Source organism: Takifugu flavidus, chromosome 1, assembly GCF_003711565.1.
Source record: "Takifugu flavidus isolate HTHZ2018 chromosome 1, ASM371156v2, whole genome shotgun sequence".
In the NCBI taxonomy this organism is placed as follows: Eukaryota; Metazoa; Chordata; class Actinopteri; order Tetraodontiformes; family Tetraodontidae; genus Takifugu; species Takifugu flavidus.
The window spans coordinates 14,413,433-14,438,813 of record NC_079520.1 but is presented as its reverse complement, the minus strand read 5'-3'; the positions used below and the strand labels follow the sequence as shown (position 1 = coordinate 14,438,813).

Genomic DNA, 25,381 nt, shown 5'->3' with positions numbered 1-25,381 from the left:
ATATTTAAAACGAGCAGTCGCGTGCGTGCTGTAGCGCACCCCCGTGTCGCGAGCTGGCTGCAGCAGAAGTGTGTCGCTGGGGTTTTGAAGAGTACTGCGCCAAACAGGAAGTAGACGCGGCAGAGGTATGTGTGCTGTGCGGCTGTTGGGGTTCGCTGTCACAAACTACCAACAAACTACCCTCGTTTCTGCCAAAGCTATGAGCCGCCAATATTCATGAAAGACAACTGAAGCGGAGCAGCGAGCATTTTTGGGAAAAGATAAAGGTGGAAGGTAGGTGAATTTTCTGCTGGTACCTTTTAGTTTGATTGCTAACAGCTAACTCAGGTCAAGATGATACGACTCACAACCACAGTTAGCTTTATATAGAGGTAACTGGCCCTACTTTTTGTGCCATTTGTCCGACGAGGATGGTGACGAGACCGGTTAACGCCCTGGTCGGATCTCATTGGTTGTCTCGTTTTTGGCGCTTCCGCATGTCGAGATTAATTTTGTTAAAGAACAGTGGAAGAAATATTTGGTGTTGAATCGAAACATTTAGTCTCTATGTCGTCCAGTCTTGTTATTTTATACGCCGAATGAAATAAGATTGCTGCCGTGGCAAAAATAAATTTACGGAAAGTGGCTGTGAGGCTTTTGTTGACTGTTTTCCCCCCTAATAAGTTCACGTCAAAGGAAGCTGGATAAAGTAAGTGATGATCCAAGTCACTTTTCTACAAACAAAGATCATGCAGAGTTGTTATCTTTTTTGTTTTTCTTGATCCTTACACTAATTATTATATACACACATTATATAGGCATCAGCCCTTTTCAAGTAAACTAGGGTTATAGGTTCACAGTGTAGTGTAAAGATTCTATAGGCCTGTTGTTTTATTAGTCCACTTCTGTGGGTTTTCTCAAACATGTTTGTGAAGTTGGTCATTTTAGCAGCATCCTCATCTCAATCCTGAGTTTGTTCCAGCCATCTTTAGTGATATTTATTGTCATAAATGTATGTTACTACTGACACCTGCTGTCAGGGATGTGTCTCTTGGTGTGTTGTGGTGTCGTGATTGGCCATTAAAAAAAGAAAAATAAATATTTTAATGAATATGAAAAAATGGCTGACAACATTCGGGTACAGCTGTAACATTTCATGCAAGTTTTACAATCACGAAACCATTGTAAAGTGGTCTGTGCACTGTACCTGTGGTACAAGTAGGATTCAAAACTAGTCATGTCTGCACCAAAGCCGGTAATTTTGGTTCATTCAGTCATTTAAAATGAACACAAACTGCAGTAGGAGCCATCTTTCCTCTCAGCTTATCTCTGCCTTTTGTTTTGTTTGAAAATATGATTGTGTAATCGCCTTCCGAAGCCACTACAGACAGACTAAAAAACTGCCGTCTGTTAGTGAGGGTGTTTCAGGAGTTAATCACAATTCTCCACTTTTCAGATGGGTACAGACGCTGTGATCATATGGCCACGCATGGAACCCTTCTTACTGGGCGTCTTGCAGGTTTGATCATCTGTTTATTGAAAATAATTGCTAAGTCCTCAAAAAAAACCCAAACTTGATTTAGTCAGGTGCTTGAATACAGTTTTAAAGTTTGGCAAACCAAAAAGGAAGAATAATTACCAGTAGATATAAACTTAAAAAGGTGAAATAAAATACTTCACTTTTTTTTTCTTAATGTGTTTAGTCCAACTCAGCAAAAACAGACATTTTAAGTTGGGTAATTTAATGTTTTATTCAATTGCAGGTGGCCCCCTCCACAAAGCTCAGTATGCATTACCTTCGCAAAATGTCAGCTTATGTGCGAACGCGAGACGGCTGCTTCCCTGTCTTGAGCTGGTCGATGTGGCGGCATATTGCGTGTGGAAAGCTCCAGCTCCCAGAAGATCTCGCGTGGCTCTACTTTGAGACATTTGATCTTCTTACTGACCACAGTGCAGTGACAAGGTTGGAGTGGGCAGAGGGTCTCTCCCAGTGCTCGTCTAAAAGTGAGCTCGACCAACAGAGGAACAAGGTAACAGAATGAATGGGTGGATGTATTAAACTGAAAATGTGAGGCTCACTCAGTAGCTCTAATAACTGTCATGGAAGATCTGATTGGTGTTTTGGCCCCGACAGGCTTTAATGTGTTTGTTTGTTGTTTTCAGTTGTCGGTGGACACCCTGAAGTTTCTCCTCTTCCTCTACATCCAGCAGCTTAATCGCGTCTCTCTAAGGGCCTCTTTGATTGGTGAAGGGTGGCCTAATCGCACCCGATCCCCATCTCCATCAGACCGAGAGGCCAAGACAAGCATGCAGAACAAGGTCCTCCACCTCGCTAATGAGGCATTTAGTGAATTTCTGAAAGCTTGGTTTAAAAAAAAAAAAAAAAAAATGCAATTTTGCTAATGTTAGATCAAAAATAGGGAGAACCAGGGCTGTATTCCCTGTAAATATAAGTTTGTTTCATTAATCTCATTCAAAAATTATTATTTTTATGTATGAAATTAAATTATTATTGCTCGGCTAAGCTAGTTTTCAAACTAAAGCTTTATTTTTAGGGAATAATTCCAGCTGGAAAGCTGGAATAGCATAGTGACAACATGATGTGTTCTATAACTGTGCAACATGAGCGGGTACCAAACAGCACATCTTTCCAGTTCAAAGTGCAGATTATTATGTTTCACTTCTCTGTCATGACCAGCTCTGGCTTCTTTTGTTGTTTCATTGCTTCTGCAGAACTGGGACGATCAGGCCCACCTTGTATTTGTTCAAAGTCATCTGGCGGAGATTCTGGAGCTCCTGGTGGGACCAGCCCAGCTGTCAAAGTCTGGACAAACCTCCAGAGACTGCCAGGTTGGTAAACAACAGAGTAAGAGAGAAAATTGGTATCGAAGCCATTTTATTTCAGATCTAAGCAGCTAACCACCTCCATTCTTAGCACAACAGGAAGCTAAAACTGGTGCTATTATTATATTATATTATTATGATATTATTCCTTATTGTAAACAAAGAAATACTATGGGATGCTGTTGGGTCATTGACTAAAACCAAAGCCGTGTGCAAAGATGCTCAGTCAACTCAGAGAACAGCATGAACATTTTTTCCTGTTGGACCACCTGCTGTCTGATAATTATAGATTCACATTTGAAGGGTAAAAACACTCAACTTTTCGAGCATTATTTTTGGAGTTTTGTTGTTTTGGGGCGTAGTATGTGCAGATTACATGGACACATCTAATATGTGTCCTTTTATTTAAAGGTTTTCGTATTGGAGCCGCTTTACTATAAAGCCTGGGGATTGTAACTATCGAGAATTCTCTAAACTGTCCATGATATTCTGATAGATCCCACTGGAGGTGGTACGAAGTCTCGACCTGCTCCTGGAGGGCTCTACAAATCACAACAGAACCAACGTGCAACCAATCCACAGGCTCCTGAGCGAAGACCCACTGCAAAGCCAGGCTGGATACTCTGCACTCAGCTGTTGTTTCAACCTGCATAAGCTGCTGTCCTGCGTGCAGCACGTCCTCACTCTCAACCCATTTGGGATGAGCGCCTGCCTGCGATCAGGAAAGAAGCTGGCCTGGGATCAGCAGGGTATGCTAAACTCTCTTGGTGTATTTCTTTCTGTAGAAATGTTTGACATTCAGGGGACATATTCTGTCTTCACAATTCCAATATTATCCAGTAATAAATGTGACAGTAAGCAAAGTTAAAGGCCCTGATTCACAATGAAAACGGCTCAGAGTTTCTGAAGGCAAAGCTGAAATATTCAGTGACCTAGTCAGTCACATGATCTCGACCACAGAGCGTGGTAACTAAAGCAAAACACAACAGAAATATAAGAAACATAACTGGCAGAAAGAATACGCAGTTTGACAAAAAAGGATGTTTTAGTTGGTCTTCAGTTTAGCTGTTTGAGAGTTTGGACTTGGTTTAAGATTAGAACTGGGCTTAGGATAAGGTCAGGATTAGGGGTGGGCATTTAGTATTGAAAGACAAGGGTGTTGAAACCAGTGATTTGAGGGCAGGAAACAAACAGCTGCTTTCACCTGGGTCCAGGTTTTCTAGAGCTGTGTCTGGAATCACTCCCTAGTCCCGTTATAGTGCCTTAATTAAAGAGTTCACCATTTTGTAGGACTGTGCAAATGTTAATCGAGGTTTGCTGCACCCTATTTAGTGCTCTCAATGTATCCCATAATGCACTGTGAAAGTGAAAAGTAGCGTACAACTGCTGCTCCCGGACTGAGAAATATGTCCCATCATCCTTTGGGGTCACATGTGGGAAGCTAAACTTGACATTATTTATTACTGTGTGCATTGTTTTAATTTATTGGTTAAAAAACACCAACTAAAATTACTTGAACATCATCGATTTAGTCTGTATTCATTATGTGATACTCGGCGCTCTGCCTAGTGTGTGAGTTCACAAACTCGCTCAATCTTCCCTACTCACTACACATTGAGTGAGTCCCTCGGATGGTCGAACCCTTCTAGAGAAAGGTGCTGGAGGATGCGTTATGTCTATGAAAGTCCGTGTGTGTGTGACTTGTTTTTTGTCTTTGATTGTTCTGTTGCTCTGTATTGTAGCAGAGGGACCAATGAAGAGAGCTAAAATAGCCAGAAACACCCACACAGCCCCACATGGTAGTAAAATCATCCTGATGTCACAGGTGATGAAACAGACACTGGCTAAAACCTCAGAAAAGCTGATCGGATCCAATGTTAAACTCCACCGTTGCTCTGGTGCCTTCATCTACCTGCTCTCGCCTCTCAGGTAAGCCATTAAGCCATTTGCTAATTCTTCTGCATTTGAAAAGTCATTTCATTCAATTGCACAAAGAACAAATTCTCTTATTATTCTACACAATTAAGCAGGAAGTGTTAGAAGGTGGGATCAGATTTTCATAGGCTATGTAACAAAACAAATGAATTCATATGTTACTCCAACAAATGGCACATTTCCATCCACAAAATCTGCTGCCATCCTTCCATGACTTTTTGCCTGTGTGGACTAAAATCCACTGTTGACGCAAGACTCTAAATCTCAGCGAACCAGCCGTGCTGACTCGGCTGTTTTGTGGTCCTGACTTTTAGATCGGTGACGGTGGATAAGTGTCAGGACTGCACGGTGGTCTTGGGTGCTGTTGAGACCAGCGTGCACCTCCACAGATGTCAGAATGTGCAGGTGGTGTGTGTGACTGCCAGGATCATCGTCAGCGCTTCCTCCTCCTGCACCGTCCATGCCTTGACGCCCACACGGCCACTGCTCCTACCTGGGAATGCAGAGATCACCCTGGCGCCTTTCCACACATTCTACCCCTCCCTGGAGGACCACATGGCCAGTGTGGGCCTGGCTGTGATCCCCAATGCATGGGACCAACCTCTGCTGCTGGGCAGTGAGGGCCTCATGGGACCAGACCCCCCCTGTTACCGTCTGTTGCCCCCTGCTGAGTTCCACATGCTGGTGGTGCCCTTCAAGATGGAGGGAGACACGTGCGAGGTGCCCGGGGGGTTACCGGAGCAGTACCAGGCAGCACTGGATGAGAAAGAGAGGAGGATTCAGAAGTGGCAGAAAACAGTGATGGAGGCCAAGCTTAATAAGTAAGTGATTACCAGTCAAATCCACTGGTTTACCTCCCGCCAGTTCTCTTCTGCCAGTCTGGTCCAGATTAATTGACCTGAAGCTGAGCTAACGTAAGCGAGTTGGGGATGATCGAACCTTTATTACAGCTGTCTGATGCTAAATGAGGAATTGTTGTCATAGCAACTTGGTGAAGACAAACAAAAGTGAGTGATACTGGCAACAGCGTAGCTGACCTAAACTAAATAAGGGCAAATACAGAAATGTAAAGGGGGTTTAGTTAGTCCAAATGAAACACGATTAGCTCAACAGCAGTGAACATGAAGAACGTCCCCATTTGTGATGATTGTAGATCTGTTTGTTGCCCGAGGGCCTCAGGTTTGACGTTCATCACTGAAAAGAGAAGTCTGGAATGATGCCAACACATCCTCGGCCTCCCCATTCAAGTGTTCCAAAACATATTGAAGTATTGATGGGATATTGATTGTCAGCACTGACACAGTTGGCACTTTGATGATTCATCATGTCCAATCAGCCACGTTCTACTTCTTTAAGTTCTGTGTTCTAACAGTTCTCACGTTTGTTCTGTAGAGAACAGAGGCTGCAGTTTAAGGAGCTGGTGGAGGTGAAGTTCCATAAGTGGCTTCTGGAGACGGGTCACCGGCGTGAGCTGGACAGCCTGATCCCCCCTCCAACGAATGTGGTAAACCACTGTGAGACAGGACGGGCTGCTGATGCTGAGCACAGCAGAACTGGAGAGGTCACCATGGCCTCGTAATCGCCACCAACTACAACAACCATCATGCACTGTGTCTGTAAATATTCCCCCGATTGTAAACTGTGATGATCCAGCTCTCTAACAGGTCTCTAATTGGCTTATTTATTCACTAGTAAGATGTTTTTTCCTATTTAAAATAAACTCAAGATTTGCAAATGTACAGGTTCTGTGAAAACATGACCTTTCAGAATGTTATCAGTTCTATAAAGAATACTAGAAGTAGTCACACTAACCCAGCTTTAACAATACATGTCACTACTTTTGTCGCCTCAAGTCTGCTCAGTTTCCTCCGCTAGAACAGCTTCTCCAATTTTAATGCATTGTTCCACAAATATGAGCAGATATTAACTCGACTAATGAAGGAGGCTGTTGGTGAGAGACCCGTCCATTCAGGAAATGTAGAGGACGAGTCAAACTGGGCTGGTTTTCCCTTCAGGGAGCTCAGAGGAGTGTCTCAGGGTCGACTCCAGGCAGTCATTTACGTCCCATGTGAAGCATCCACAAACATTCCGCAGGATTCTTCAGTCGAACTCATTTGTTGCGCTGTTAGATGTGAACAGAATGTACGTTTTGTTAAATGTGGAGACCAAATGTTATTTTTGTATGACATGAAATGCTGTATCTGTGTAGAAACTAATTCAATGATAAATGTAGGTTGCCAGAAGATGAAACATGTAGCATTTAAATGTAGGCCCACGCTGTAGATGTGATGAGGTTGAAGATTTGTACACACACCTCTGTGGAGCTACTGTAGATGTGTATATATATGAAGAGTATATTATAGATTTGGACGTTAAAGATTTAAACTCAAGCTACATGAACTTTCTATGTTTTTAATTAAGAAAAAATGCAATTCAATAAAGACAAAGTTGATGCTAAAAAGTCAGCGTATGAAATCCAACCTCAGATGCACTGATGCACTTCAGGCGACTACGTTAACGAGAGTTGAGTTAATAGGTTCAAAGGTCATGGGAACTCTTTTCAGCATTTCCTTTTTTGTTGGATCGGCAGTAAGTGAAAGATACAAATGAACAGCCACAATATTCCACTGAGAAGCTTTTCCTCTGTAGATTTGCATAGAAAAATTGCCGTGCAGGATTATTTGTGCAGTATTTGTATTTAAAGATGTATTTTTGTTACTGCTCACTTCAAACAATTGGAAACGAGATGGTTTTTCTGTGCTGTGAGAACTACGGTAATTTTCCCATGTTGGTTTGGTTGAAGCTCAGTTGTTTAACATTCTTTAATGTATTTCTATGTTCTCTACCTATTCTGTCCTCTCCCTGCCCCCCCCCCCATCAGCAGGAGGGTCCCCCTACATCAGCCTGGTCCCGCTCAAGGTTTCTTCCTGTTAAAGGGGAGTTTTTCCTTGCCACTATTGCTTGTTGGGGTCAGGCGCTGGGATTCTGTAAAGCGCCTGGAGACAATTTTGATTGTAACAGAAGCTACATAAATAACGATTGATTGATGCTAACATAGAAGATAGAACAATAGATATTGGATATGGATCCAACATTTGATCATAATTAATTTCAAAGACTGTTGGGCTTCTAAATTTATATAATTTCCTTTGTGTACTAAGATATCTTCATCAAATTAGCAAAAGTATTTCAGTGAAAAACAACAATTTCTTAAATAAAAAGTAGAGGATTTATTGTACAGGATACATGTTCGGCTTTAAGTGTCTCTCAGTTCACTTTGATGAAGCGCTGCTGTGAGGTCCACAGTCACAGGCTGGCAGTTAAAGTGGGTCCCGAAAGAGAAGCAGTTCCCTCCACCACCGAGCAGGAGCAGCTCTGGTTCTTCTGGGCCTGTGATCTCAGAGCAGAACGAGTGCAGCATCAGGGGCCAGGGTACGGAGTCCTGGAGAGGCCAGAACACAACTGGGTTTACTGCCTTCTCTTACCAGTCCGGTGCAAACTTGGCACAGAACTGCTTGTGAACTCACCCTGTCCAAGCGGAACTCCACACAACACCGCGTGACCAGGTTGATAACGGCAACATCTGGAACACCGGCTGAATGCAGCCAGACGCCACCAACCAGCAGCAGATTATCCCCAATTACATGCGCTGAATGGCTGTACCTAAAAACAGGGCAGGAAATAAACACGACAAAAGCTCAAATAACTAACCCGTGTTGTTGTGTACTTGTGTTTTGGTATTTCATGAATGTGTCATAGATCTTGCCCTGATAACCACACGGTGAAGAGTGGGGAAAATTGGACTGGCACCAGTAAAACAACCGTCCTCATCTGGTACAAACCTAGGAACAGGAGATGGCTGCACCTCTAATATTTCCCAGGCGAATCCTGACCCATTTGGCCTTAGCAGCGCCACGTCACCCAGAGGTGCTCCCCTCTCATTGAGGCCTCCGAACACCACCGCCCCCCCCATACGGTGCGAACAAGCAGTGTGAGAATGGCGGGGCTCTGGAACGGAGCCCTTGATGGAAAACTGTAAAAAAAATAAATAACTGATGCTAACCTTTAATCAAATGTGCTTTCATTAGAATTGAATTTAAATGGTAACTGCACATCATTATCATCAGATCTTTTCTTATAGTGGCAAAAAAAGTTTATACAAACTTAATCTTTCACGTGCATTCTAAATACAGAATTCAAAGTCAAGGTGTGTGTGTGTTCTTGTATATATAAGATCACTGGCATGGGGGTGAAGCAAACCTCAGTCCAGTGTTGCTGCTTCAGATGCAGGAAACAGGCGTCGCCCAGCACCGCCCCTGATTCACGCTTTCCTCCAAAAACAAACAGGAAGTTCTCACCTGCAGGGGGAACAATCTTTGTGACGACTGACTTAATGCCAATGGCGTGACGACAGACGAAGGTTTTGTGGTGGCGTCTCACCGCTGTGATCGACCACAGCAGCAGCGTGTCTCCATCTCGCAGCTGGTGGAGCACCTGTGCACGTCATGTTCTCCACATGAAGCCTCGCCGTATTTCCATCCGCTGGCCCTGCGGGGTCAGGGGAAACAAACGGCTCCACCGCCAGGCGGACGAGGCCGCTGACTGGGTTGAGAGGAGAAGAGCGGCCCCCAAACACTACAATATCCCCTCCGGGTAAAGAGGTGGCAGTGTGGTGGAGTCTCACGTCTGAGGAAAGCAAATGATCCGTCACACTGAGACAGTCTCATGACCAGGACCAGCACCCATGCCAGACTTCTCACCCAGCTCTCCAGATACCTCCACACTGACAGAACTCCAGCCTTTACAGCCCTTGAAGAGGAGCCTTGGCGCCGCCCTCCTACCTGCTCTGCTGGAGCCCCCCGTCAGAAGCACCTGCTCTGGGCTCAGCAGGCAGGTGGCCATGCCGAGCCCCTCCACACTGAGCTGGACGGGTTGAACACTCAGGACCGAGTGGCTGCGTGATGATGGGACAACAGATGGAACTGCAGGTTTTGGGGCAGAATAAGCAGATTTCTAGTAGAAAAACAGCAGAGCGCCTTCATTTTTTATTCTTATATTTAATGTTATACTTCTTAAAAGTTTTGCCAGATGTCATCCTGCGCTGTGTCATGACATGGAATTCAAATAATCAAGAATTAAGATGTTTATCTTCTCTTTATGTATCTTCTTTTCTTTAAGGAATAAATGCACAACAAATGTTCATTTCATGAGAAAAAATGTAAGTTTGAATGCAAATCAATTAAATATAATATTACACAAACATGAAATATCAACATTGAATGTAAAATAGATGATGGCTGTTTATTAACTTGGCCGTGAAACTAGATAACGTAATGAAAACATTGGAATGCAACAACTGACCCGGATCATCCTGGAGTAAAGCTCGTGTCGTCAGAGAGCCGCGAGACGCAGTCAGGATGAAGTAATGGGAGCATTTCAGGTGCCACTCCTGAGGGTGGGTAGAGAACAACGCCAGAGCCCTTTACCTCAATCATATAAATGATCTATTAGGCTGCGGACTCCTTTATGTATACATTTGTAGCGTAATAGATTTGGAAATTTAGCAGCTTACTTCATGCTCATCAAAAGGCTCCAGAGCCTCCACCCTGCATCGCTCCTCCTCCAAGACTAGTCCAAGATAGAACTGGTTCATATCCAGACAAACACACTGGTCCCAACCCTGATAGCAACAACATATTTTTCGTGCCATGAGCTCAGCAAAAACTAGCGAATCACAAAAGACAAATCAGAAACACTTGCCAGGTCCAAAAACCTCCGTTTCTGGGCAGAGCAGTCTGGGTACTCTGTGATCGCGTGGAGCCGGGAATTGATTTTCAAGAAATGATTCTGCATGATCCGACCAAAGGGATCGTTAGGACGGATCTGCTCGTATAGAACAAACAGTGACTGTGGAAATCGCTTAGCCGCCCAGCTAATGATGTCATCGGACCTGAAACACATATCATATCAGATCATATCAGAAAAACTATTTTGCATGTGCCTAACAAGAATGGACCGCTCATGTTCTAATGTTAGAAGATAAACATTTGAGCAATGTGCTGGGATTTTGAGCTCACCAATTAGTTTCCATGTAGGTGAGCACCACTTCAGACAGGATAAGAGTGGGGGCAGACCAGTCCATCCCAGCAGCACACAGAGCCTCTTCCACTTGGGACTTCTGTCTAACATCCACCCCCAGCAGTTGGTACTGCCCGGCAGACACACACAGCGGTCCTGATGATGAACAGCACCGATGATGCAAAAATCCCTAATCCATGGCAGCAAGATGAAGATGGATGCTGGAAGTGAACCAACCGGTCCCAGAGCGCAGATGGGGGCCGAACACCTCCGCCAGGGTTGGACTGCCTTTGATCAGAGCAGCTTTGCGCTTGGTGACATCAGGGAAATCTACCTCAAACACCACCGCTCCATCGAGAGCGCCGTCTGCATGCAAACGGAAGTACAGCGAGTCGAAGCCTGCACCCAGGGACACAATCTAGACCGGAGGGGGAGAAGGATTACACAGGTGTCTTTCATCATTGATCAACAAATGTGTTGCATTAGGGTTTGAAATAAAAAGTATAAAAAAAATAACAAAACAAAACCAAAGAACGCAACAATACAGAGAGAAAAAGTTCAACAAAAGTGTACAATTATGGTAAGAGTTTTGATTTTTCAAACTTTTGGAATGACTTCAACATGATTGCGACCTCAGTTTTAGGTCAAGTCCAAAACGATGTCAAACACAGTAGAAAGAATCATGTCACATCAGGAAATACAGTTTTTCCAAATGTGATCTTTCTTGCAAATCTCCTGTGAGGATTTGCGCTCGTTCAGCTTGCCTGCCTCCTGGAGACGTTTCCAGTAATGTGCAGAAAGGTCTTCACACAGTGGTCTACAGCTCTCCAGCGCACGTAGTATCCCCTGCAGCACAAACACACATGCTTTTATATTACTTCAATTATCTTCAATTATTAAGCATATTCACGCAGATGCTTACTACCCTACATCCGTATGATGGCAATGTTTCTGACTATGATATATTTTATCCTGCCCATTTTTTGCAGTTATTGATGTTCTTATTTCTGATATCAAGGCACCAGACAAAATCTGCACGCCGGGTACCTCCAAAAACAAACACTTTCATCGACCACTATATTTAAACTTGGCTTCTGTTTATGTATAAATAAATAAAATAGAATCATGGGTGGTACGTGTGCTTTACCTGTTGATGAGCGGCGTTCTCCTGCTGGTTTTGCAGACAAAGTGTTGGAGGAATGAATCCTGGAAGTATCCCTGTGCTGCAGCAGACACTTTGCTCACCACACTGCTGTCATTGGTTCCCTGGACCTAAAACAAACACAATACTATAATAATACAAAAATCATACAGGTCCGCTGACAGCAAAAGCTGTCTGCTTCTCAAAATAAAAAGGGGATTCATACCAGATCTCTACCAGTTACACGTTGTAAGGGAAACTAACGAGGTAAAGTGTGATATCCACATGTGCAAGTCCGACTGAGATATTTCCACACAAAAAGGCAGATGAAGACAATTCATTTGCATGTCATTTTGATGTTTTAATGCAGTAGGTCGTGATTTGTCACACAACACATCACCGACGTCTGAAAAATCAAGCCTTAGGAAATACAATATTTCTAAATCTACAGACTTACCGCGGTGTCTCTACCATGCTGCTTCTTTGTCTTTGTGGCCATGTGTGTGGTTTAAAGGAGAAAGTTGCTGGAGAAACAGGGTTAAAATAAAGAAAGAAACCTACATACCGGTACTTTCAAACTACCAGTTCGTGCCTGAACGACTTCCTCCGCGTGTACAAACACTTCCGGCTACTCTGTTTGTAAAACTACGCCCTCGTGTGGCTACTTTAGGAGGCGCTTTAAACACGTTAACCCTTTAATGCACAACATGGGTCTAAACTAAGTGACCCGACTGAGTTTTTATTTGCTTTATCTTTGCAATTAATTAATTGTATTACTCAGCATTCCAGATATTCCTCAATTAACTTGTTTTTGATCATAATTCATCCTTCTTGTATATTTTTCTTTTTTACATTTTGATTAAAAACACTTTTTATATCACTACCCCTCGAATGCACAACATGGGTCTAAAATGACCCATATCCATTTCCCATGTTATTTCATGTATGGCTGAGTGTTTCTATGCTGAATGTTTATAATCTATGTATTTAATCATTTATTAATCCAACTATTCAGTAAATTTTAATTGTTTTATTCAGCACAAATCATCATATTAAGTGTTCTGTCCTTCCTTTATGAATAAGCATAGCTTTTGTCAGTCTTCATGAAGTTTTCACACAGTAAATATAACTGATAAGGTTTAAGTTACCTTGAGAAAAAGTACATTACTTGTCAGAGAGGAAAATATATTCAATACACTACTATTAGATATATTGTGTTATAGCATATTATATTGTAGCTAGCAATCTATCTTAGCTAGGACACCAAAATAAAGCTAAACTAGTGCGACAGTTGACAGATCCAGTCCCTAGAAATGCCTCAAGATCATAATAAACCCTTGCTGCCCCACTATCAAGCTTGTCTCTGTATACTGATGATAATATGTTGTGCATTTGCTTTTCTATATTCAGATCGTGGCTGTTCATAGATTCACTGCTGAAATGGTTGTGGGGATGCTGCAGAAGGGACTAGATCAGGAAGATGAGGATGGAATTGGTCCTGATTCTGAGTCTGAAATCTCAGATGATGATAATGGACAAGCCTATGTGCCTCAGGGTCAAGCTGGAGTTATGGGTGTGTCTCTCCTGAATAAGGAAGACTCTTCTGATGACAAAGGGGGCTCATCTGATGAGTCTTCTGAAGAGGAAATTCAGATCCAGTCAAATAGATTTAGTAAAAAAGGGTCTTACTGTAATGACAATCCCCCCACTCACAGCAGAATAAGAAGCCATAACATTCTGAGGAGCTGCCCAGGACCTGCACATGGATAAATTCAGTGACAACATCATTGAGGAGGTTCTAAGATGCACCAATTGAGAGGGACACAGAGCAACCACAGCAAAAGGGAACGAGTGGAAAAGCATTGACAAGGACAAGAACATTCTACAGAATGTTCATGTTTACATATGACAAATAAACACATTTCAAATATAAAATGTATGATTATTTGGCCCAAAGCATTGTGAAAGTGATTATTTGAAGCAAATTATTGTTATAGTTTGAAGTAATTTAATTCAAAATCACACTGGGATAAATGGGTCATTTTTGACCCATGTGGTGTAGTAATCCAAAATCTATTTTATTCCTAAAATAATAAACAGACAATGGAAGCATTGACCTTGTACTAATCAAAAACAAGATATTAAAATTATAATTGAGACATTTAATAATAATAAAAAAATGATTTTAAAAAATGCATCGAAGAAACACTCACCCAGCCTGAAAACACATAGAAAATGAATGCGGGTCATTTTTGACCCATGTTGTGCATCAAAGTTAAGTCCCGTTTAATGAGAATAAACCAAACACGAAATAGGGAACACGATCCCTCATTCACAAAGAAGCACACAACACCAAATCTGTCACCAATTAACTCGAATAAAAAGGGGAAAAAACGTAATCAACATTTCCATATCTCTGTTGCAGGACATGCGCACCGCTCAAAAAAAAAAAAAAAAAACTAGCGGGAGCGCGCAACTCGTTGCCAAGTCATTTTGTCAGACTTTGACTTTCTGGGGTCCTGATGTTCTGTCAGAACGGCTCCATTATAATGCAGAGGAATCTCCCAAAAATATATTCCTTGCGTTGATGTGATATTTTATGCTGTAAGTGATTAATTACAACGTTCAACGTTATGGTGTCCTCTGGGGATATAAGGTAGCGTGCGATGACGTCACGAATCACAGATCAATGGACAGAAGATGAGGCAAGGATCAAAGACAAAAGGACAACCCAAAGATCAAACAAGAAATTAATCTACTTCATTTATCTCGGGCATTTCTCTTAAACAAGTCATACAAAACTGTGTCTGTGAGAGTGTTGCTACTTTTGGCTACAACAGTAAGAATTTAACTCAGAAATAAACCAAAATGTGGCAACAGAAGAGAAACGTCAGAAAGGTAAGATGATCCGGTTGGTTTTCTTAACCCTTTGATCCACAACATGGGTCAAAAATGACCCGCATTCATTTTCTATGTGTTTTCAGGCTGGGTGAGCGTTTCTTTGCTGTATTTTTAAAAAATCAATTCATTTTATTATTAAATGTCCCAATTATAATTTTAATATCTTGTTTTTGATTAGTACAAGGTCAATGCTTCCATTTTCTGTTTATTATTTTAGGAATAAAATAGATTTTGGATTACTACACCACATGGGTAAAAATGACCCATTTATCCAAGTGTGATTTTGAATCAAATTACTTCAAACTATAACAATAATTTGCTTCAAATAATCACTTTAGCAATGCTTTAGGCCAAATAATCATACATTTTATCCTTGAAATGTGTTTATTTGTCACACAAACATGATCGTCAAATGTCAACAGCTAGCTAGCTACGGTAGCTCGCTAGCTAGCTACGGTAGCCGATTGAAAAATCTTCCCTTTCTGACAAGAAATGAGCTACTTATTCTTCAAAATTAATTACACAATCAATAATTATGCAGAGTTATCACATCAAATTTCTTATTAGGTAATATGATAATTATAGTAAAATAAGACTTAGACACTTTCAGGTCTTCAAATACAATCTTCTCCACAGTGGTAAATACTGTAAATACTGTATGTTACACAAATGTGGGTCTGACCCATGTGGACGTGGGAAAACTTCATGAAAACTGACAAAAGCTATGCTTATTCATAAAGGAAGAACAGAACACTTAATGTGAGGATTTGTGCTACATAAAACAATTAAGATTTAATGAATAGTTTTATTAATAAATGAGTAAATACATAGATTATAAACATTCAGCTTAGAAACACATGAAATAACATGGGAAATGGTTACGGGTCATTTTAGACCCATGTTGTGCATTAGAGGGGTAGTGATATGAGATAAATTCTGTTATTTCCTCAGAGTGATTTATTAATTAATTTTAAATAAAATGTATTTGGGAACTGAACATTTGGAGAGGTTTCTTGGTTTGGGTTGCTTTAATATTTTATTCTTTATTTGGAAATGTTTTTATAAAGTTCATTTACAAAAATAGGAATATTAACTGATGCATTCTTTGATGTTTAATCCTATTTTTTCTTGTTTCTTCAGACTGTTAATGCAGAGACAGAGTTGATGGGGAGACCGAGAGAGCATCCCAGAGACTTTGAGAGTCCAGAAAATGGCCTGGTGCTTAAAGAGAGGGCGTACTGGAAGAAACAACTCCATGAGCTGCAACAGAAATGTGACAAGCTGGGAAGACAAGTGTTCTACGCTGAACAGCACAACAGAGACTTAAACGACAAACTCCAGCAGGTCAAAGAGCTGAACAAGAAAAAGGATGAAGAGATAGCGTCTCTACAACAGCAACTGGATTTGAGGAAAGGCTTCAACCAGACAGGTGAAAACCAGGATGAACTGAATGGGGTCGATGATCAGCCCAAGAAAGTCGACATCGGGCTTCAGACAGGTGAAATCCAGGATGAACTGAATGGGGTCGATGATCAGCCCAAGAAAGTCGACATCGGCCTTCAGACAGGTGAAATCCAGGAGGAACTGAATGGGGTCGATGATCAGCCCACGAGAGTCGACATCGGCCTTCAGACAGGTGAAAACCAGGAGGAACTGAATGGGGTCGATGATCAGCCCAAGAAAGTCGACATCGGGCTTCAAATCAACATTCCTCTGACTGACATCAGTGACTCCCAAGAGCTGCAAAACTCTGAAGGGAGCCTTGAAGAGGAGGTGGGACAACCCAGAGAGGTCCTGCCAGAAAGAGAGGAGCAGTTGAGGGAAAAGAGCTTGAGGAGTGAAGCTCATGTGGACACCTTGGCCTTGCTGACCCAGACTGAGGCTGCTCTGAGAGAGAGTGAGGAAAAGAGCTCCAGGCTGGAGAAAGAGCTCCAGGTAATAGTGGCTGAACAGGGCCAGAAACAACTCTCCAGAAAAGAAGAGAGTGTCAGCACGGAGCCCTGTGGACCAGATAACACGGCCATAAACCACCTGTACGACCTCTGTGACCACTGGGAGAACATTATAAACCAGATGATCCAAACAGAGAGAAAAGTACAGGAGGAAAAAAAGGAGGAGACCAGACTCCAGCAGGAGATTCAACATCTCCATGTGGAGAAGGTCCAGCTTCAGGTCAGTTCCCTCAAATCTACTTAAAGTGATGAAAATGTTTTAAAATATCAGCTGTTTGAGGTGAAATCTAAAATATTTGTTTGCTCTTCTGTTCACAAAGCAGAAAAAGAAGAAAAGCAAATTCTGGAGCTGGATACCAAAGTGTTTATCAAGCTAAGGGTCTCCTGGTCCCCCCCCACCATCACGCTGTCCCATTCTTCCATCCAGATGACAACAGAAACTGGGATGGAAAGTGAACATAGTGTTTCCTCAGATGCAGAAAAAAACAGTTTCTGAACTAAATCTATAGCTTCTTTTTTAATATCTATTTTCCCCCATTATTGGCTTTTATTTGTGCTTTGTTCCTTAATGTGTGTCAACCTTTTGCCATTGCAATGATCATTTGTAAATAAAATATTTAAAAATGAATATAATGAGATCAATAAAGTTATCTTGAATCTTGATCAGTTGTTGATTGATAAAATGATCAATGATGATCATCTGAACTTCATCTGAACCTCATTATTTCCTGAAACACCAAGGAAACCTCATCTCAGCGATGCTGCTGACAGCCTCCTCTGAAGTCCTTTTTCAGTGTTGCGCCCCCAGGTGGTGAAATATGCACATTGCCTGGACCATTTTGCCCTCGAGGTGGCAGACTCACCCCAGGACCCGACACTGTTCATCTGAGACTCGATTACTGGTCCCTCAAGCAGGATTTTGGGGACAACTTCCATATATTGATCTTAAAAATTCCTCACTTCCTGTACTTCATGACTTCTGTCTGAACCCCCCCCCCCCCCTCCTCCCCCACAATGACAGCAGAGCAGATTAGAATCCAGCATTCTCCCCTGGCCTCAATAAGTCCAATGTGGACTGCTCTGGTTGCCGTGCACTGCCCAGCACTTGCTATCTGCACGTCCTCCTCTTGTGCGTCGCGTTGACACGGCCGAAGGGCCGAAGATGTCAGGACCCACAGTCGTGAATGGAGGTTCAGGACTGAGTCTATCAGGCGGCAGCTCTGCCATTTTCTGTTCTTCTCACCGTCCTCGTAGCTTGCGACACGCGACACACTTGTCAATGATTGAAGACACCAAGCGCTTGCTGCCAATCATCCAGTAGCCAGCAGCTCGTCGTGCTCCTTCGGTGAGGTGTCGCCCTTGGTGAGCTACTTGTTCGTGAAAGTGCCTTCCCAACAATGTTGAAACGTGGTGGTTGTGAGGCATCATCAAAGGCTGCTTCTCGTCTTTGGACAAATCAGCTGAAGATAGTTGACCTCCAATGTGAAGCAGACCCTCTTGGTCTATGATTGGATTGAGCCTTTCCGGTGTTCTGCGTCTGGGCATTTTGTGTCCTGTTCCCAGACATTCCAATTCCTCCTTAAAGGCTTCCTGCATTTCCTGATCTTCTGGAAGACGTTCCAATGTGAATGAGTCTGGCGATCGTTTTGTTGAGGCCTGTCCAACTTGAACATCTCTCAAAACGACGTGAGCCCAACTGACCATTGGAAGTTTTGGTAACAAAGGTCTTGACCTCAGGACGAATGTCTTCATCAGCTTCAGGCTCGACCAGTGAGAAGGAGCTTGATTCAATTGTTTCTCTTGTTTTGTCGTGATACAGGAAGGCTGGACCGGAGAACCAAATCCTTCTTTGGAGTTGGGTTGAAGGTCTGGTTCTGGTTGCCACATCAGCTGGATTGAGCTGTGTGGGTACATGGTGCCACTGATCGGGGTGAGTGGACCTTCTGATTCCGATGACCCTGTTTGAAACATACCTGTAAAATCTTCTTGTGGAGTTACAGATATAACCAAGCACGATGTTGCTGTCGGTGAAAAACTTCCCAGCATCCACTTCTCCATCATCTCGTCTCTGATCGACTCATATAGCTCCAGAGCCAAAACTGCAGCACAAAGCTCTAGACGGGGAACTGTGTGGGCGGGGGGGCAACTGTGACTTTCCCATAACAAAACCCCCGTTATGTTGTCCTTCAGTGCCAGTTATTCTCAGGTAGGCTACGGCGCCAATCGCCTTGGTGGAGGCGTCTGAGAAGATGCAAAGTTCTTTTCTTTGGTTGGAAGACAAAGAGGTTGAGATGTAGCACCTCGGTATCTGTAGGTCTTCGAGTGCCTTCAAAGAGTCTTTCCATAAGTTCCATTCTGATTCCTTCTTTGGGGAGAGAGGAGCGTCCCACTCGGTCTGTTCAGATGACAACTCCCGGACTCGTGCTTTTCCCTGCATCGTTATGGGCGCTACGACGCCCAAGGGGTCGCACAAACTGTTGACCGTTGATAACACTCCCCTGCGGGTAAATGGCTTCTCTTCTTGAGACACAAGGTAAGTGAAGCCGTCTGCTTCCAAATTCCAAGAGAGCCCGAGGCTCCTTCGCAGTGGGAGAGGATCCACTCCAAGTTCCAGATCCTTCAGATCCTTGGCCAGATCTTCTGGAGAAAAGGCTTCCATTACCTCTTTCTTCTTTGACGCCACTTTGTGCAGTCGCAGATTGGATTCTGCCAACATTCCTTTGGTTCGGGTCAAAAGATTTACAGCTTCTTCCCCAGTAGGAACTGAGGTGAGACCGTCGTCGACATAAAACTGCCTCTCAGACCGTCTTGTGTCCGAACCATGTTCCTCTTCACCTGTTTCGGCGGCTCTTCTCATGCAGGAGATGGCGACAGCAGGTGAAGGGCTGTTCCCCAACACATGGACTTTCATTCGGAACTCAACTACCTTTTTATTGACGTCGTTCTCTTCATACCAGAGGTACCTCAAATAGTCTCTGTGCTCTTCTTGGACGATAAAACAATAAAACATTTGCCGGACGTCGGCTGTCAGGGCTACCGGGTCTTTCCGGAACCGCATTAGAACTCCGAGCAAAGAGTTGTTCAAGTCCGGTCCGGGATGGTAAACACCACATGTTGGCAGGTACCAGCATTCTGTACCTTTGCCGATAGGTGGCGCTGGTTCCGCTTGATCGTCTTCAATCATCTGCTGCATGAACTTGATGTAATGTTCTTTCTTTTTTTCGTTTTTTTCTCAAGCATTTTTCTCAGAGATTGGAGACGTTTCGAGGCTTGTTCCCTGTTGCTAGGCAACTGTCTTCTGGGCAAACGAAAGGGTGAAGGTGCCACCCAGCTGTTTCCTTCATCCTGTTTGCCGTCTGCATCCATAATTGCAAGAAAGGTTTTGTCATCAATTGATAACGCTGGTTTGTCGTCCTCCTTGGACCTTCCAAAGATGGAGTGTCCCAGGTTGTCTTTGAGCTGGCTTGGTTTAGCCCTTTCTTCTCTTCCTGGACGACTATTACACTGTGACATGCAAGCAGAGCTGTCCTTCACCAACATGGTGTTTGGACAAGGTGGGAGAAACGATGAGCGACCGCTGTGCAACATGTTGGTTTTGTGCACATTGATTTCTGACCACTTATGTGCCTGCCCTAAACAAACTCCCCCCACAATCACCCACCCCAAGTCAAGCCGCTGTGCGTCAGGTGCATCATGAGGCCCGTTGATTTGCTCACCAACCTTATGGACTCTCACCACATCTCCTCCAATGAGCAGAAGAATCGGAGCGTCGTCGTCAACGGGTTGGATCTTGTCAGCAACTGGCTTTACGTGGGGGTGATGCAGTGCGATCTCTGGGGAGGGAATCTCAGCTCCATCATCAGGCACCATGTCACATTCAGTTAATGGTGGAAGGGGAAGGTGCAACTTCCCGTTTACAGACTCAGAATAAAACTGGGACCTCTCCTCCCAGAAGTGTCTATTTTTCCTGGACGTGTCCTCAGCGTGTCTGGAGTGGAGTTGGTTTGGATGTTAAAGAGGTGGAAGAACTCACTTTTGGCGAGAGGCTTATTGCTCTGCTCATCCAGCACTGCGTCCATCTTCACTGCTTTCTCTTTCTCTCCGGCAGGATACACTTTCACTAACAGTATTTTGGCACATGAGCGGGAACCTTCAACATCTCCACAACCTCTGTGCACTTGAGGTGACAGGAGGAGATGAGCCTCCGCTCTGCTCTTCGGCATCATCGTTGTCAGCTGCGTGGTTCTGTAGTCTTGATGGAGGAGGACCTGGATGGAACGCTGACATGTTTATCACTGCCACATTCAGAGCATTTGACATCTATTTTGCAGTCTCTTGCCTTGTGTTGTACAGACCCACAACATCTGAAACACAGGCCATTTTCCCTGAGCTACACTTTGCGTTCTTCTAATGGTTTTTCCCTGAAGAGTTTACATGTTTCCAATGGATGGGGCTTTTTGTGTCTGGGGCACTGGCGATCTGCTTCTTCTGGTTTATTTGGGAAGAGATCGCCTCGTGTGTCTGCTGGTTGTGCAGGAACGTCCGTTTTGTGCACTTTCACAAAAGGTTTGCTGCAGTGTCTTTCACGTTTGTCTGTCTTCAGAGGCGCTGAACTGTTGGTCGGAGATATGGTGAAACTTGGGTCATTTTTCATCTTTGCTTGTTGCCTGACGAAGTTGGAGAAAACAAAAAAGGGAGGAAAAGCCACTCTGATCCTCCTTGGATTTGCTCCCAAAACCTGTCCATTTTCTTGCAGGTTGTATGGCAGTTTCTCCACAATTTGCTTTATTCCACGTGATGTATCTAAATACAGAAGACCCGGAAGTGCACCGTCTTCTTTTGCACACTCAGGTTCGAGGAGAATGTCCCCTCGCTCTCTTAACCCGACAGTGTCTCTGTTGTGCAGCTTTGGAAACTGTTCAGTCTTTCTTAGAAGAGCATCCTCTATGACTTCTGGCGTCCCATAACATTCCTCAAGACGTTGCCAAACCATGGTGACTCCTGCCCCGGGATTGAGGACGTGGACTGCACGAATTCGTTTAGCTTGTTCTGACGATCCAGGTCCAAGCCATTTTGTCATCAGGTCAAGCTCTTCTCTGGCTGTAAGATCCAAGTCTTTTGTTGCACGTATAAACGAGGCTTTCCATGACCAATAATGTTCAGGTTTGTCGTCGAATTTCAGGAGGCCAGAACTCACCATTTCTTTGCGGATGAGATATCTTGCAAGGTCTTGAGCGCCTTGGGGCTCGGGCACACATCTTCTTTCTGGGAAGCTTGTGCGTGATGGATCTGGATGAGGCGTTGTCTCATGAGCCTCTGCTTGTGCTGTTGGTTCTCCTTTAACCTCTTTGTAAACTGGCTGTGTGGTTTTCTTTGCGTCTGGAGGCTGGTCTGGTGTCTGATATTACCATTCTGCTGGTTTTCTTCTCCAGTCGCTCCCCGGTCTCCCGCTCTGCTGCTCAGAAAAGAGAAGCTGGGACTGTTGGTGAACATGGTCGCTGGTGCGCTTCGCTGTGTCCATGGGCTCGTCCCCGATCTGGCTCAGCTCCCCGCTTCCTCATAGGCGGTGGCTTCAGCTTCAGCTGCAGCCTTTTGGCACTGGAGAAGATGGAGGCTGGCATCATAGTCAGCCTTTTGCTTTAACATACTTGCTTCCATATCTGCCTTCTGTTTCATCACACTTGCTTCCTTTTCAGCATGGACACGTTGGGCTTTGGCTGCCTGTGCCTTCGCATCAGCCTTTGCTGCTGCTGATGAAGCTGATGATCGTTGCGAGCTTCTGGTGGATTTAGATATTTGGGATCTGGCATCCATTGTTTTTGGAGGGGCTTCCTTCGTAGCCTCTTGTTCCACAACCCCCCACATAGAAGGAGGCTCCTGGCTTGTGTTTTCTGTAGCACGTGCTGGTGGTTCTTCATTTGTTTTATCTTGAAGTAGAGCGAACTCTTTCAAGTAATACTTTCCTGATCGTAGCCTCATGTTTGCTGAGCTGTTCTTTTTCTTCAGCCCGCTGTGCTCTTGTCTTTTTACTGTTCTGCCCTCACGACGCGTTCTCTCTCGGGCGAGGCTCGGCAGTCAGCTAACAGTATGGAGTTCCAAAGAACCACAACAACGCTCGACTGTGTTGTTTCTTTTATCCATTGGGTTATATTTTGTAAAACTGAAACAATACAGAAAATAGAACAGCATAAAAAACACTCACGTACACCAAACGCACTAAGACGATCTATATATAACTCACGACACGGCTCCACATGCTAATATGTTAGCTAGCATCACTCGCTAATTACCACGGACTAATAACGCAAAGAATCTACACTACAGCTACAACTTCTGTATAGAACATACGCGACATCAACACACTTACAAATGGTCTCCAAGGCTGGAACTACGATGCTTCGCTACCGTTGTGCGTCATCAACACCGCGGTGTTTTGGGCGAGTGCCGTCAAAGCGCCTGAAGGTGCAATGCTCACTTTACCCAGTAGATGGCGAACGACGCTCCTATTTACACAGGTGCGCTGCTCCGCAAACGTACTTTAAACTTTACATTTATTTATTTATAATATATTGGACATCTTTATGTTTTTTAACAGACTTGACTATCAAATTTTAACATACAATGTTGTGGTCAGTACAGTGCACACTTCACATTTCAGCTTAGACATTTCAGTTTTACCTTTAATTTTCATCCCCTCTGTGACACTTTCCAACTTTAACACATCCTCGTAATTAGTGGCCTAGAATTTCATGCCACGTTTGATCATCATAACACCCATGACATTGATCATCATCTGTAACAGTGCTTAAATTCAGATTCAGGTCCTTTATTGTCCCACACGGGGAAATTTACAGTGCAATAACAGCCAGAGCACGCAGAGAAAAATAAGATAAAATCGAATTGAACAGAATATACAAAGAGGATCTATATTTACAATAATCTAGGTAAATGGATACTTGGCCTCTGTATACCTGTACATAGTAAAGGGGGTGAATACAATATACATATCAGAATATATAATATTCAGATTGTGCTAGCGGGCGTTATGTTTGTTGTGCAGTCTGACAGCAGCCGGCAGGAAAGATGTGCGATACCTCTCCTTCACACAGCGAGGGTGGAGCAGCCGCTCCCTGAAGGAGCTGCCCAGTGCTGTCAGGGTGTCCTGTAGGGGGGGGACGTGTTGTTCAACATGGATGACAGCTTAGCCATCATCCTCCCGTCTCCCACCACCTCCACCGAGTCCAGGGGACATCCCAGGACAGAGCTGGCCCTCCTCACCAGTCTGTCCATCCTCCTTCTGTCCCTGTCCGTGATGCTACTGGACCAGCAGACAATCCCATAGAAGATGGCTGATCCCACCACAGAGGCATAGAAAGTCCTCAGGAGTGGTCCCTGCACTCCAAAAGACCTCAGCCTCCTGAGCAGGAACAGTCTGCTGTTGCCCTTCTTGACAAGGCGTCTGTGTTGTGTGTCCACTCCAGGTTATTGTTTAGGTGAACACCCAGGTACTTGTAGGACTCCACCACGTCAACATCAGTTCCCAGGATGTTCACTGGTGCAGGCGGGGGGTTGTTACGCCTGCGGAGATCCACCACCAGCTCCAATAGAACAGTCTATCATACACCTGGATGTCAAATGTTGCACCGTTCTTGTGAACAAGTCTGTTCTGACCTTCTTTGAAGATGACCGTTGCTCCCTGGGACGTCGCTGCCTTGACTGAGAAGATGTCCTGTGGAAAAGATGGGACGTACAACGCCCCAATCAGCGTCGTTTCCACCACTTATTCCACCTTTATTGTCCCTCAGGCGAACTTTGGCTGTACTTTTCTTCAGGGCGATACCGCTGATCCTCTCTCCATCAGCCAACTCCAGGACATGCTTGTGTGGCTCAAAACTGCTGTCAAAGTCCTTGAACTGAGCGATGTCTCTGATGATGTGTGACGTGGCTCCTGTATCAACCATGAGGCCTTTTTCCTTCACTCCGCTGACCAGGACTTCATCCACTTCATCCACCTTGAAAGCAAACGTGTGTTCCTCCTCATCCACCGCCTGCTTCACCTTGTCCCGCTTTCGCATCCTTGTGCGTGGAACTCTTGCAAAAACGACACCACTGTCTCTGTTCTCTGTGCTCGCCCTTAGCAGAGGTGCACTCCACGGCCTTGTGTCCCTTCTGTCCACAGTTAAAACAGGACAGTTTCATGTTCCCGCTGTCTCTTCCTCTCACCATCACACTGTCGTCCTCTGAGGAAGCAGCACTAAACTTGTCTGTGCTCTCATAGCTCCTCAGCTTTGTTTTAAACTCTGAGAAAGTTAACTTTTCATCACTTATGCGGTTATGTGGATTGAAAATGGCCTAAATGAGTCCGGCAGGCCCTTCAGAATCATTGCAATCAACAAGCCATCACTTAAAGTCTCTTCCGCATTTCTCAGTGCCGTAATAGGGGTCTCTGCGCCAATGACGTGATCTGTGACGCGCTCATTATCGCCTTTCTGAAGAGACGGAAGCTCCGTGTGCAGGCTCCGTGGTGTCCCCCGACGAACGTCATGTTCCC

General features: G+C 44.1%; 4 protein-coding genes across 4 annotated transcripts; 2 read left to right on the top strand and 2 right to left on the bottom strand.

The window, feature by feature from the left end:
- The first annotated feature begins 56 nt into the window (after positions 1 to 56).
- Positions 57 to 8,464, top strand: tbccd1 (TBCC domain containing 1). Its single transcript, XM_057035676.1, has 9 exons — positions 57 to 273; positions 1,436 to 1,498; positions 1,743 to 2,009; positions 2,143 to 2,298; positions 2,713 to 2,829; positions 3,320 to 3,572; positions 4,566 to 4,752; positions 5,073 to 5,579; positions 6,151 to 8,464. The coding sequence occupies exons 2-9, from the start codon at positions 1,436 to 1,438 to the stop codon at positions 6,335 to 6,337; spliced, it is 1,737 nt and encodes a 578-aa protein (XP_056891656.1). The 5' UTR covers positions 57 to 273; the 3' UTR covers positions 6,338 to 8,464.
- lcmt2 (leucine carboxyl methyltransferase 2) lies at positions 7,965 to 12,599 on the bottom strand. Its single transcript, XM_057035664.1, has 14 exons — positions 12,435 to 12,599; positions 11,984 to 12,108; positions 11,601 to 11,682; positions 11,074 to 11,254; positions 10,836 to 10,992; positions 10,519 to 10,708; positions 10,331 to 10,438; positions 10,120 to 10,207; positions 9,519 to 9,740; positions 9,199 to 9,444; positions 9,019 to 9,116; positions 8,601 to 8,791; positions 8,286 to 8,421; positions 7,965 to 8,200 (listed from the first exon to the last, which is right to left on the bottom strand). Exons 1-14 carry the CDS (start codon positions 12,474 to 12,476, stop codon positions 8,015 to 8,017), a joined length of 2,052 nt encoding a protein of 683 aa, XP_056891644.1. The 5' UTR covers positions 12,477 to 12,599; the 3' UTR covers positions 7,965 to 8,014.
- A 2,246-nt stretch (positions 12,600 to 14,845) lies between these two features.
- LOC130533576 (myosin-6-like) lies at positions 14,846 to 17,409 on the top strand. Its single transcript, XM_057047120.1, has 4 exons — positions 14,846 to 14,875; positions 16,019 to 16,423; positions 16,511 to 17,050; positions 17,151 to 17,409. The coding sequence occupies exons 1-4, from the start codon at positions 14,846 to 14,848 to the stop codon at positions 17,205 to 17,207; spliced, it is 1,032 nt and encodes a 343-aa protein (XP_056903100.1). The 3' UTR covers positions 17,208 to 17,409.
- A 1,017-nt stretch (positions 17,410 to 18,426) lies between these two features.
- LOC130537099 (uncharacterized) lies at positions 18,427 to 24,257 on the bottom strand. Its single transcript, XM_057053588.1, has 2 exons — positions 23,198 to 24,257; positions 18,427 to 22,990 (listed from the first exon to the last, which is right to left on the bottom strand). Exon 2 carries the CDS (start codon positions 20,021 to 20,023, stop codon positions 18,908 to 18,910), a length of 1,116 nt encoding a protein of 371 aa, XP_056909568.1. The 5' UTR covers positions 20,024 to 22,990; positions 23,198 to 24,257; the 3' UTR covers positions 18,427 to 18,907.
- Positions 24,258 to 25,381: the final 1,124 nt, after the last annotated feature.